We start from the raw sequence: 13,974 nt of genomic DNA on the forward strand, positions 1-13,974 counted from the left end.
GATCAGAGGAATTAGAACTGTCCAAATAAGTGTTTGCCCAGCACCCTAAAACGAAAACCATGTGCCTGATGTGACAACAGAAATCCTGTCACATCGTGGCTTATTCCCTACATGTACTCTCGAACGGAGCATTCAAGCGGACATGTAAGAGTACCAGGCTTCTTTCTAAAAATGTGAAGCCGAATTATAGAGGAAGATTTTTTTTCCCCCTTAACTCCGGGCTGGGAACGGAAGTCAAGTTCAGATTCTCTTCCTTCCTCAAGCGAGCCAGAGAATTAAAGAGCACCACCGCCCCCAAAACACACACACACACACACACACACACACACACACACACACACACACACACACACACACACACACACGCACGCCCTAACGTAAAAACGTCTCGAGGCCTCTTCACCTGTGGCAACCAACGCAGCAAGCTGGGTTTGCTGGGAACTCAGGGTCCCCTTCACTGGGGGCAAAGGCGGGGTGGGGGGGCGCAGGACAGAATGAACTGGTGCCTAAGTTTTCAATCGGATCATTCTTCTCAACTTGAGCGGCTCTTTCCTTCTTTCCTTCCTCCGGCCCGGGACACAGACGGCGCTTCGCCAGAGCGGGCACCGCGGGCAGGGCTGGGAAGAGGCTGCGACAGCCCGGCACCCCGGCGCCCTCGCAGTCGCGAGCACGGGCTGCCCCAGCGCCGACGAGGCGCAGGGCCCGCAGGTCGGTCCCCACCACCGGGCGTGGAGAACGCGAAGGGCAGCCGCCGCGGGGCGGAGGGGCGGGGTGAGCACTTCCTGACTCGCATTGTCCACGCATCGCCCGCGCCACCCAGGGCCCCGCCACCGCGTCGTCCCCGTCGGGGAGGAAGTTGGCGCTTGCCCCGTCTTACCGTTCTTGGCGTCTCCAGCGGCCGCAGCCCCGGTGACGGCCGCGGCGTTCGCAGCGCCGGTCCCAGCGCCTCCCGTGCCCGTCGCGCCGCCGGTGCCCGCCGCGCCCGCCGCCGCCGCCCCGCAGCCGGCCGCCGCCGCTAGGGCCCCCCCGGCCGCCGCGCCCGCCGCTCCCGCCGCAGCCAGGGCCCCGGCTCCATTTTCCTGCTCGTCCCCGCTGCTGTTGGCGCGCTTGTTTTTGCGGCCGCCTTTGCTGTTTTTGGGGTTGGGCATCTCGCTCAAGAGGGTTCAGGTGTCCGGCGTCAGCGAAGGAGGCGCCCCGCGGCGCGGTCGCTGCCGGCGGGGCGCAGAGTCGGCTCCGGGAAAGAGCGGAGGGGGCGAGCCGGCGGCTCCTCGGGCGCCGTCTAGCCGCGCGGCCCGCGCCGCGCCATCCCGGCCGCCGCGCCCTCCCCGGCTTCCTGGAGCCGGCGCGCGGCCACCAGAGGCTTGCAGCCGCGCGGGCGCCGCGGGCCCGGGGCGCGAGCGAGACGCTCCCGAGCCGGAGGGAAAAGGCGGGTCTCAGGCTTGTTTTGATTCGGCTGCGCTGACACGCTCTGGGCCCGCCCCCTCCCGTGACGACACTGGGGATTCGGCTTAGCCGCGCCCGCCAGGTGACCTCACGGCTGACCGGCCCGCCCGCGTGACGTCACGTCCCGCGCAGAGCCCGCCGCCTTCGAGTGACGTCATCAGGCATCTGCGCGGGGACCCACAGAGCTCCGGGTCTGCGGACCTCCATTTCAAAGACGGCCCAGACGACAGTGCAGTGACTCAAAAGTTGTTCGGTGGCCTTCTGACCTTTTTGTAATTGAGGCTTAAAACAGGACGGTCTGGAAAGATAGCAGGTGACTAGAAGAGGAAGGGAAAACAAAGGATTTCATATTAACAGTCCATTCGGTGGCTTTGCCATTCAGTAGCAGTAAAGAAATAGGACTGAGTTCTGGGCAATTGGGATGAGGAGCAGGGTCCCTGAAATGGAGCTGTCACAGTCCTGCGGTGGAAACAGTTCCTTCAAACAGGACCCACCATCTGGGAACCTGACTAAATGTTATCTGCGAGTATGCAGCCGGCCGTTTGGGAAACCTAGTGCTGTTGGTAGTAGTGAATTGTCTTGAAAGATGGGTGGCCACCTTGTGAGGAGGACGAAGTTAGAAGGTGACACCTCCGAAGACATGAGGACAGGGGACCACTGGGATGAGTTTCAAGTGGTCTCCTTTCTGCAGCTCTGTTCTGCCTTTTTACTGGCCAGCTCCTTCCCATCTTTCAGGTCCCAGCCCAAATATATATATATATATATCACTTCCTTCAGAGTTGATCCCAAAGACACCTTCCCACAAAAGCAATCAGAACTGTTGCCCTTTATTTTCCTTGTCTACCTCTAATTACGTTGGCATTGAACATGTTTACTTATTTCTCGTCTGTTCTCATGTTCCAATAAAATACCCACAGATAGGAGATTTCATCTGTCTTGGGGACTTCAAGGAAACACTAGCATAACTTTGTTAAATTTATAAATTAGATCCCTTTCCTATGAACTATGGAAGAAAGACTATTTTAGCTGACGATTTTACAGTGTACCATTCTGTAGTGTAATCTTTAATTAATCCAGCTGTTCAGTCAAGGTTTGTGAACAAACCTTGAAGGGAGGTTCTGAAAAGTGTGCCCTCCTCTGCATATGGCCAGGTTGAATTCTGGAGTGCAGAGCCTGGAGAAGCAGGGAGAACCCTGGACACTCTGAAACAATTGCTGGTTGGATTTTTTTAGTAGGAAAACTGATGCACATTTTAATTCCCCAATATAGTATATATTAAAGGAAATTGAACCTTTGGAGGAGGGTTATAGCAGATAGATAGAAAGAAAGAAGGTACTCTGTGCCTTTATTTTTGTGTCTGTTTTCCTGGACTACCCTGACATCCTCTGTGCACCAGGAAAACAGGTTTTGCCTCTGACTTTCTAACTCTGCAGCCTAACATACAATCTTAACCAAAGTCAGTGTTCAAAAAAATTTTGTTTAATGGAGCATACCGAAAGCATTCTTTTGGCTACACTTTTCTGAACCTTAATGTCTCAGCTAAAGCATGAATTCTCTAGGAGTCTTCTCTGGCAACCGAAAGCTTGACTTGTCCCCATGGACTCCCTGTACCTTTCAAACTACAACAGCTTACACAAATGGTGTGGATATTGCCTATTCAATTACTTCTTGTCTGGGCACCCACTATGATAGCAGAAATTCTGTCATTCATCATTATATTCTCCATGCCTAACGCAGAACATGGTATACAATAGGTATTTATTAAATGCATGACAAATGTAAGAACAAATAATGGATAGATGTTTTGGGGGTAGATGTAGCAGGATTTGGTGGCCACTTGGACATGAGGGATGACAAAGTGAAAAAAAGAAATTCTGAAAACTAGAGGAAATGACGATGGCAGTTAATTAAATAGAAACTTCAGAGGAGGACAGTGGAATTATGGAGAAAGATAATAAATCAAAGTGACTCATTCAGACAGCTTAATTTCATTAGTGATACACCTCACTAGACGTGGTTGAGAAAATTAAAAATATTTTGATGACATTAGATGTCATTTCGTTTTTCTTCTTCTTTTGCCTGTTTTTTTAAAGTGGCAAAGACAATGAAGTTTTAGGCCAAAGTACCAAAAAAATGTTGAGATAATTATTTTCTTGAATACGCACGTTGCTGTCATGCCATATTGATCAGTTAGTATGCACATACCCTGCAGACAGACATTCACACCAGCTGTCTCCCACCTCTAAATAACTGAGACTTAAGAATTGGACACTTTCCCACAAAAATATCATAATTGGCTCAAAGCACACAGACATCCAGTCAGTTGCTGTTCTGGTTAATTGTGTGAGCCACCTTCTCATTCAAACTGAAACAAAATTAAAAGGCGGAAGGAGAAGCTGGGCTACTTCTTCCATGCTCAACTTCACCAATCTATTTTTAGCCTCTGTCAAACTTTGCAGAGGCTATAGTTCCAGTTTTGTTGCTGCAAAGATAATAAACTAAAATCAAGATGTTAGACATAAAATTTATATAAAGTGAAGGGATACCATCTCCCACATTCCATATAATGTGTGAAATTTCATGGTAATCCTCTCCTAGCCCTTTTCCCACCATTTCTTTTTTCCCACCATTCTGAAGGTGAAAGAGAGAAACACGTACCAAAAAAGCAAAAGTGGCAAATGATGAGGCAGATCCCTCCCCTTGAATGCTTCCAGAAGGAAATGTAAAGAGCTGTAGAAAACTGTGGAGGCACTGTGTTCTGTACCTCTGCCTTCTCATTCCTTAGCTTTCCTTGATCGGCTCATGTGCTCTGAAATATTCTTCAAAAAAGCCCTCCATCTGAGGTTTCTTTTCCCTAAATTTCACCCAATCTATCACCCTTCTCTGCAAAAATAAACACAACAACAAATTAACTCCTTCAAAAGTAAACAATTTACAGCCTTAAGAAAAAGAATGGGTTAATCTTCTGGATAGGATTGGAATAAGGAGTCATTGTTTTAATGCTCTGGTATTGTTCATTTGATATTTTGTGCCATGTCTGAATTTGGACTAAGGTTAAAGTATACAATTGTATGTTAATATACTTATAGTCAGAACGAGAGGTGAGAAACAGTATCAAAATCCAGCTTGATCTAAAAATCTTACAGGGACACAGAAGGAATTCTGGAGATAACACAGTAATGCATACAAGAGCTTCCCCAACTGAAACATATACTGAAAGGTGCCCAAGCCTGATCAACTGAGTAATCCTATCAAGTAAATATACCTTGAACGATGTATATGCTCTCTATGTATCAGTATATTCTTCTGGAAATAATCTCTCTTATACCCACAGGTTTTCTTTGAGGAATAATGACTATTGTACTTATTAAAACTTCTTTTAAATGGGATATGAACACAGATAATAATATTGATTATTAAATGTCATGGGTCTGCTCTACTATTAGATTGTTCCTAATTATCAATGTTAATGTCTTCTCAAATATTTGCCCTCAAAATCTCTTTGCAGTTCTTTTTTTTAATTTTTATTTGTTCTTTTTAGGTATACATGACAGTAGCATGTATTTTGACATAGTATACATACATGGAGTATAACTTATTCTAATTAGAATCCCATTCTTGTAGTTGTACATGATATGGAGTTTCACTGGTGGTGTATTCATATATGAACATAGGAAAGTTATATCCAATTCATTCTACTAACTTTTCTGTTCACATCCCCCCTCCTATCCCTTCATTGCCTTTTGTCTAACCCAGTGAACATCTATTTTTCACCACAAATCAGAGAGAACATTTGGCCTTTGGTTTTTTGGGATTGTCTTATTTCACTTAGTGTGATAGTGTCCAGTTTCATCCATTTACCAGCAAATGCTGTAATTTTATTCTTCTTTCTTTTCAGTACTTGAACTGTGATTTTTTTTACATTATATCCATGATTTTATTTTAAAAAGGATCATAATTATGTCCTCTGAGACCCCTAAACTTGCTGCTTACTCCAATTTCTGTGCCGCCTTTGCTCATACTGTTGTCAGCATCAACACAGTTTTAGATCCCAGTAGTCCCAACAGGATACTGCCTTCAAGAGATAGATCAGGTGTGATCTTTACCAAGACAGATTCTATCACTTGGTAGCGTCTTTCACTGCACAGCTGCCCAGAGCTCACCACCTGGCTACACCAATTGTTTTAGTCAGCTTTTGTGCTACTGTGACTAAAAGATCTCACCAGAACAATAGTAAAGGAGGAAAAGAGGTCTTAATCCATAGAAAGCCTGCTCCGTTCCTCAGGGCTCGAGGTGAGACAAAACATCATGGTGGAAGAGTATGGCAGAGGGAAGTAGCTCCCGTGGTAATCAGAAAGCAGACAGAGAGTTTCTACTCTCCAGATACAAAATATATACCCCAAAGCCATACCCCCAATTCCCACCTCCTCCAGCCACACCCTACCACTTCAGTTACCACTCAGTTAATCCTATCAAGTGATTGATTGACTGATTAGATTAAGACTTTTATAACTCAATCCTTTCTCCTCTGAACTTTCCTGCGTTGTCTTACATGTGAGCTTTTGGGGGATACCTCACATCCAAACCATAACACTAGTGTTTTCCAAACTGTGGGTCATACTCTGTTGGCAGGATGTGCAAACATTCAGAGGGGTTCTATAAGCATTTGTTTTATTGTAAACAAATGGGGTACAACTTCTTTCTCTGTACATGAAGTAGAGGCGTACCATTTGTGTAATCATACATTTACATAGGGTGATGGTGTTTGATTCATTCTGCTATTTTTTTCCTTCCGCCCCACCCCTCCCACCCTTCTTTTCCCTCTATACAGTCCCTCCTTCCTCCATTCTTGCCTCTCTCACACCCCCCATTATGTATCTTCATCCGCTTATCAGCAAGATCATTCATCCTTTGGTTTTTTGAGATTGGTTTATCTCACTTAGCATGATATTCTCCAATTTCATCCATTTGCCTGCAAATGCCATAATTTTATTATTCTTTATGGCTGAGTAATATTCCATTATATATATATATATATATATATATATATATATATCACAGATTCTTTATCTATTCATCAATTGAGGGGCACCTAAGTTGGTTCCACAATCTTCCTGTTGTGAATTGAGCAGCTATGAACATTGATGTGGCTGCATCACTGTAGTATGCTGATTTTAAGTCCGTTGGGTATAGACCAAGGAGTGGGATAGCTGGGTCAAATGGTAGTTCCATTCCAAGTTTTCTAAGGAGTCTCCACACTGCTTTCCAGAGTGGCTGCGCTAATTTGCAACCCCACCAGCAAAGTATGAGTGTACCTTTTTCCCCACATCCTCACCAACATCTATTGTTGTTTGTATTCTTGATAATTGCCATTCTAACTGGGGTGAGATGGAATCTTAGGGTAGTTTTGATTTGCATTTCTCTTAATACTAGAGATGTTAAACATTTTTTCATATATCTGTTGATTGCTTGTAGGTCTTTTTCTGTGAAGTGTCTGTTCATTTCCTTAGCCCATTTGTTGATTGGATTATTTGTATTCTTGGTGTAGAGTTTTTTGAGTTCTTTATAGATTCTGGAAATTAGTGTTCTATCTAAAGTATGAGTGGCAAAGATTTTCTCCCACTCTGTAGGCTCTCTCTTCACATTACTGATAGTTTCCTTTGCTGAGAGAAAGCTTTTTAGTTTGCATCTATCCCAGTTGTTGATCCTTGCTTTTATTTCTTGTGCTATGGGAGTCCTGTTAAGGAAGTCTGATCCTAAGCCGACATGTTGAAGATTTGGACCTACTTTTTCTTCTATAAGATGAAGGATCTCTGGTCTGATCCCAATTCCTTGATCCATTTTGAGTTGAGTTTTGTGCAGGGTGAGAGATAGGGGTTTAATTTCATTCTGTTGCATATGGATTTCCAGTTTTCCCAGCACCATTTGTTGAAGAGGCTATCTTTTCTACATTACATAGTTTTGGCCCCTTTGTCTAATATGATAAAATTGTATTTATTTGGGTTTGTGTCTGTATCCTCTATTCTGTGCCATTGACCTACCTTTCTATTTTGGTGCCAATGCCATGCCATTTTTGTTACTATTGCTTTGTAGTCTACTTGAAGTTCTGGTATTGCAATACCCCCTGCTTCATTCTTCCTGCTAAGGATTGCTTTAGCTATTCTGGGTTTCTTATTTATGAGCATTTTTGAAAACTGCAACAGAACAGAAAATATTAGAATGCATTACAAATGGAAGTTAAGTATTGTTTTGTGATATATAAGTATTATTTTGTAAAATGTAGGTACTATCTACACACACATATATACAAGTGTGAATATGTACGATGAATCATGATGTAAGATCCTTTTGTCTTTGTGAGTGCAAGTCAAAAGAGATTCTGAATGACATTTGTTAGACCATACCATCAAGTATTTGATATATGGGCTGTCTTTCCATTATCTTTTCACTTCATAGAGAACATTTATCTCCCTAAATATATTTAAAGTTCTCCAAAGACTGGAATCCTATCTTTCAGCTTTTATATTTCTTCCTATCAATCTACTATCAAGAACACTTTGCTTTCAAGTTTCTTGAATATGCAAAAACAAACAAACCAAACTCAAAGACATTAAATTCTAATGGGGGTTGGGGTGACAACAAATACATATGAAACAAAGAAAAATTAATCAACTATTAACTTGAAAATAAAGAAAACAAAAAAATATATATGGTTGTCCCTTGGTCAAGCCAGTCCCCAAGTGGGACTATGCCAGGATTTTCCTGTGAACACCACAACCATGCCTGCTCAAGTCCTTTATATAAATTTGTGTAGTATTTACATATAACCTACACACAATTTTTAGATTACCTATAATAATCTATACAATGTAAATGTATACAATGTAAATGCTCTCTTAACAGTGATTATACTATAGTGTTTAAGGAATACAGGCTAATTGTATTCTGTTTTGTTTCCTTTTGTTTTAGATGGGAGTTGACTCCCTCAGATTCTCAGAAGATAGAAGAGACAGTGGAGGACAGAATTGTCCAAAAGAAAAAAAAAAATGCCTTTTAGAAAGAAAAAAAATGAAAATAAGAATCAATATGGAGCATAGAGAGAAGAGAGGGGAAGCCATGGAGACCCTGGTGTTGTTTGGTCAGAGTTGGAAAACGGCCTGATCATGAAGGGTCATTGCTCCTGTGGATTCACAGCTGGTTTTAGCCCAGAGCTGGACTAGGAAGCTAGAACTCACTGCACATTCCCTGTCCCCCTTTTCTGCTTTCTTCTTCCTATAGTCCTTCATTCCTATACTCTGTTTTCAAAGTTTTTATTACTGTATGAGGTGTTTTGTTTTTATGCTACTTTACTTTGTTTACTGTCTGTCCTTCCCCAGTGGAATGTGAGTTTCAAGAGGGTGTCTCTTCAGTGCCTAACACAATACCTGGCATACCCTAAGTATTTGATCCACATTTGTGCAATAAAAGAGCATATGAAGCAACACTTAAATGAAATAATCCAAACCAGACCTCAAGACAAAGGAAAAAGCTGCCTTCTAAACAATGTTCCTATGTTTTTGGTAGATATAATGCCCTTCCCTCATAGCCAGCATAATATTTAAACCAACAGAGGATGACTCTATTTTCAAGGTTAGGTTTGTATCACAAGAAGCCATATGACGGCAATATCTTCTTCAACAATTGCAGTGGTCATGGTTTACCAATTTCTACACCTGGTGTTTCTGATATCTACTTTGGAAGTGTCACCAAAAATACATTTTTATCACGTATATTTTATCTTCAGTATCCCCTATGTTTCTTTCCAATTAAATCAGTATTTTCTATGCTGCCATTCCAATGCATGATTTAACTACAGTTCTTCTTAACCTTTAGTCCTTCTTTTGGTTGTCTGTAAGATTCCAATTAGCTAATATAGCATCGTCTCTGTCTAAGTGCCTCTTGAAACTGCACTAGTTGTCTTTTGCTGTCTAAAAAAAATGATCCTACAATTCAGGGGCTTATAAGAGCAAACATGCTATCTCAAATTGGTAATCTAGGTATGGCTTAGCTGAGTCCTCTTGCTTAGAGTGTCTCAGAGGTGCAGTCATGTGAACTGAGGAAGTACCTACTTCCAGATTCACTCCTGACGTTAATGGGCAGGATTAAACTCTTCATGAGTGGCTGGCCTCACACCTCTCCAAGTTTCTTGCCATATGTGCTTCCGCATAGAACAGCACACTATAAAGCAACTGACTTTATCCAAATGGCAAGTGAGACAACAGTAAGGGTAAACAAGACAGAAGTCAGTCTTTTTTGTAACTTCATCTTGGAAGGAAAAATCCATGTTTTGTTTTGTTTTGTTTTTTTCCTTACTCTATTCCTTAGAAGCAAATCACTAGGTTTAGCCCAAGCTCAGGGGGAGGAGATTATACAAGAGTATGAATACAAGGGAATAGGGATGATTAAAACCCATCTTGAAAGCTGTCTATCATAAATATGTTAATATACTGCTTCCAAACCAAATTATAATTCCCAGGGACTTTAAGTTTAGCTTACAGGAGCAGATGGGCAGAAAATGGTAAGAACTTATTCTGGTTCTTCCTCTCTAAATTACCATTTCAACCAATCAATCTGATGATTTTGGATGATTAAATTTCATGAACTTGCAATAACTTTTGCAGAGAATCTTTGCTTAAAGTGTTTCGAACCTTTGTGTTAAAATACTATTGATGTGTAAAACAAGCATAATTAGTGTAGTATATTGTTGGGTATGCTTCAAGGATATCCATTTTTTTAAGTGCTAAGACTACTGCTGTGCCTGTTTCTGAAATTCATTTTCATTGATCATGAGTAGAATTCTCTCTTGATTCTTCTTCCTTAAATTTCCACTTGGAACAATTTCCAACTTGTTGCTAAGAGTATCCTAAGCAACACAAGTAATATAAGGTGTGCCTCTGTCTCTGTAGTTAAATAACTCTAGAAAACATTATATGCATCACAATATGTATTTGCATAGTAAAGACCCAGGACTCCAAGAAGTCTAGCAGAAAAGAAACTTGGTTATTCTCAGCCTAGAACTCCCCAAATATATGCATCCTATACATTATTTTCCATGTAACACCCATAAACATTCAGTGGAACTAAGGTTCTAATACTTTTGTGGGAAATAATGCCTTGGAATAGTACCTTCTTCTAGTACTAGCATACAATGGTAAAAACTCAAGCAAAAAGATAGCCATCTTGTAAATAACAGTTGTAAATAAACTGTTGTAAATAAACAGTTCTTTTGGAAAATATCTTTCCAACTCTATAAACTCCAACTGTTACAGGATATAAATTCATTAAGTACTAATTCTGAATGATATAACACCGAGTGTTCATAATATCTTTTCCATTTTCAGAAACTTCAATTTTGCTATGTTGAACAAAAATTCACCAACTATAACAAATTAAAAAATAATAATAATAAAATTTACCATCACATACATAATCAGTTTCACCTTCAGTCCAATAATAAGGACTGCTATGTATGTTTCTGGAGTTCACTATGATTGATCTTGAATAGAATTCTCTCTCAGGATTTCCTTTCCTCCTGCAAAATATCCCTTTTGGAACCTTGAGTGTAAATAGGACACTGTACGGCTTAAAGATGAACACAGGAGTGGTCAATGGCCTGTAGAGCAACATGCCTAAGTTTTATTGTGACTACTGCACTACATACCTCACCCATGACTCTCCATCCATGAGAAAGACACATTGCAGTGGTAGGAAACACAAAGAGAATGTGAAAGACTACTATCAGCAATGGATGGAAGAGTAGGTTCAGAGCCTGATTGACAAAAGAACGGCTGCATTTCAACAAGGAAAGATACCTCCTACTCCATTCTCCTCTGCACCTCCTCCAGCAGGTGCCATGATCCCACCACCCACTAGTCTACTGGGTCCTCCTCACCCTGGTATGATGCCAGCACCTCATATGGGAGGCCCTCCCATGATGGGCCCTCCTCCTCCTGGGATGATGCCGGTGGTTCCTGCTCCTGGAATGAGGCCACCCATGGGAGGCCACATGTCAATGATGAGACCTCCTGCTCGGCCCACAATGGTGCCCACTCGGCCAGGAATGACACGACCAGACAAATGAGGATGGAGGGGAGCCTCTCAGTTTTATATTACTTGTTCTATTTCACCAGGAGATCATGGTGCTGTGACCAGGTGTTTTCGAACAGTATGACAACAAAGACTTGCTCCCCATTTCTATCAAAGAGAATAGTTTCAGAGAGGAGAAATTGGAAAGAAAAAAGTACAGTTTTCATTTGTATTGTGAAATGTGAAAATAAAGTTGTCAGCTCTTTTAGTTGGGAAAAAAAAAAAATAAAGATGAACACAAATTTTCATTCCTGTCTTCCAGAGTTGGAGAATGTTTCCACTCTCCTTGAATCTGGTCTTGTTACTTGCTTTAATCAATTAGAAAGGTAGCAAACGTGATATGCTCCAATTCAGGCCCCAGGTTTTGTTATTGCCCACTTAAAAACCAGCCACCAGGCTATAAAGAAGCTTGAACCAGTCTCAGGGCTGATGAGAGGACACACAGAGATGGCAAAGATGCTGTCCTTGACGAACTTCAGTCAAGCTCCTGAGTCCTCTTTCTGACAAGGCCCAGACCTTGGACTCTATCCCTGACTGGTTTAGTCAACTTTTACAAGAATTCTGTTAAGTCAATTCCGTAAGACTTCACCTTTGGTATCTGATCACCCTGGAGTACCATCGGCAAGAATTCCATCTGAGTTTAACCAGAATACCACTACAACCTTGATGCTTCCTCTTAGCAATTTTCTATCCACTGACCCCCACCCTGCTCCCTGATGATAAAGTTCCACTTTTCCTTGTTGAATTTGGGACCGAATCCAATTTCTCTCTCCTACTATAAAACCCAGTCTAGTACTCAGTCTCTGAAAAGAAATCTACTTTGCCATCTTTAATGTCATGAATAAAAATTTTCTTTAACATAGGATCTTGAACACCTGGAAGATGAAAAGTCATCATTGATGTTCTAGCCTTGGACGAGCTCCTAACTCAGAGGTTCTTAATGCAGATACTTTGTCCCTAGCAGACATTTAGCAATGTCTGGAGGCAGTTTAGATTGTCACTCCCAGCAGAAGATAGAAAGCCATGGATGATGCTAAATATTCTGTAAGGCAGAGGACAGCCTCCACAGTAAAGAGTTATCCAGTTCCAAATCTAGTGCCAAGGTTGAGAAGTTCTGTCCTAGCTTATACAGCTATGTGAGTCACCATAAGGAGAAGATTGCCAGATGAGCCCAGTAAACCAACAGAATTATGAGAAACAATAAATGGTTGTTGTTTTAAACAACTATTGGGGTCGTTTTAGTGGTACTTTTGCTAAACCAGCTAAGGAGGAAATAAGCAGGGGACCCTGATTTGTCATATTTTTAGTTGGCCATAGTATAAATATTCCTATCATGATCAATGTTAGGCTATCATCAGGAACCACTGAATTCCAGGTTAGAAAGAGGTGTGCACAATCCCTTCTTGTGAACCTGCAAGAGTGACTTATACTAAACCAGACAACAGAGGCAACAACCCACGCACAATGCCTCTTTACATTTGAAATTCTAGGTATGCACATTTCCTACACTCTGTTGACCACCTACTCAGAGTTCTCTACTTACATATTGTGGTAACATTTTCTTCATTGTGTCTCCTTTACATGCTGAGACATTGTTTCTGGGGATTTTCTGACTTGGGTCATTTTTTGGCACCATTAAAATCACCAAGATTGGGTTTCGTCAAGAGGATCCCACAGAGGATCACAGCATGTACTCAACTCTAAAATAATTCTGTTGTGCTCTTAAATTTGCCGTATTGAGGAGAATGATCTGGTTTGGGATACAACATTACCCTCACTGACCTATGAGTTTTTCTCTGAAATGGAATAACTGAACAATAACTGAAGAAACTGTTCAGAAGTGAAGCAAAGGCTAAGGGGGTTACCTTTGCCACATTTGGGCCCAGTTACAGCGTGCTTTTGTTCAAAAAAGAGTGTATTTTTTCTTCCAGTTAAAGAGAACACTTTCCAGCACATCAGCCCAGACCATCCTTTGTTATTCCCTAGAGCAGCTACTTCAGGGTTTTAGGATAGTCACTGACTTTCATTTCCATCCAGAATGATTAGTTCTGTCTCTCTCTGCTTCCTGGCTTCCTCAAACTCTCCAGCTTTCCTTGGCCATGCCCTTCCACAATGATGTTCTGCCTCATCTTGGGCCCAGAACAACAAAGCCAGCAACCAAGAACTGAACCAATGCAAGATATCAGAACATAATTCAAAGTTGTTATTTTTGTAGAAAACCAGGAAACCCATCTTTACAGCTGAAACAAGGGATCTGGTCTTCAAAGATTATGTTAAAGCACTTGACACCAGGCATTCTTCAAATGTCAAAACAAGAGTAAATCATTCTGAAATGTTATAGGTTATAAATAATTTTTCATAAAAACTAGAATTACTCAAGGATAGCACTGCTTTTGGAAAAGATCT

The 13,974-nt window shown here is 41.8% G+C and overlaps 1 protein-coding gene and 1 pseudogene across 3 annotated transcripts in view; one reads left to right on the forward strand and one right to left on the reverse strand.

The window, feature by feature from the left end:
- HECA (hdc homolog, cell cycle regulator) overlaps positions 1–1,288 on the reverse strand; it is a 45,847-nt gene extending 44,559 nt beyond the window's left edge. For both annotated transcript variants that reach the window (XR_013765206.1, XM_079148048.1), the window contains exon 1: positions 878–1,288. Coding sequence is in view for 1 of the 2 variants with exons in the window: in XM_079148048.1 (XP_079004174.1) it covers positions 878–1,148 (271 nt within the window). In the remaining variant the exon portion in view is untranslated. The remainder of the gene's footprint in view (positions 1–877) is intronic.
- On the forward strand, positions 404–11,766 carry LOC306666146 (U1 small nuclear ribonucleoprotein C-like; annotated as a pseudogene). Its single transcript, XR_013766693.1, has 2 exons — positions 404–708; positions 8,413–11,766. The product of XR_013766693.1 is annotated as a U1 small nuclear ribonucleoprotein C-like (transcript).
- The last annotated feature ends 2,208 nt before the right edge of the window (positions 11,767–13,974 follow it).

The sequence above is a fragment of the Sciurus vulgaris genome (assembly GCF_902686455.1).
Source record: "Sciurus vulgaris genome assembly, chromosome: 7".
In the NCBI taxonomy this organism is placed as follows: domain Eukaryota; kingdom Metazoa; phylum Chordata; class Mammalia; order Rodentia; family Sciuridae; genus Sciurus; species Sciurus vulgaris.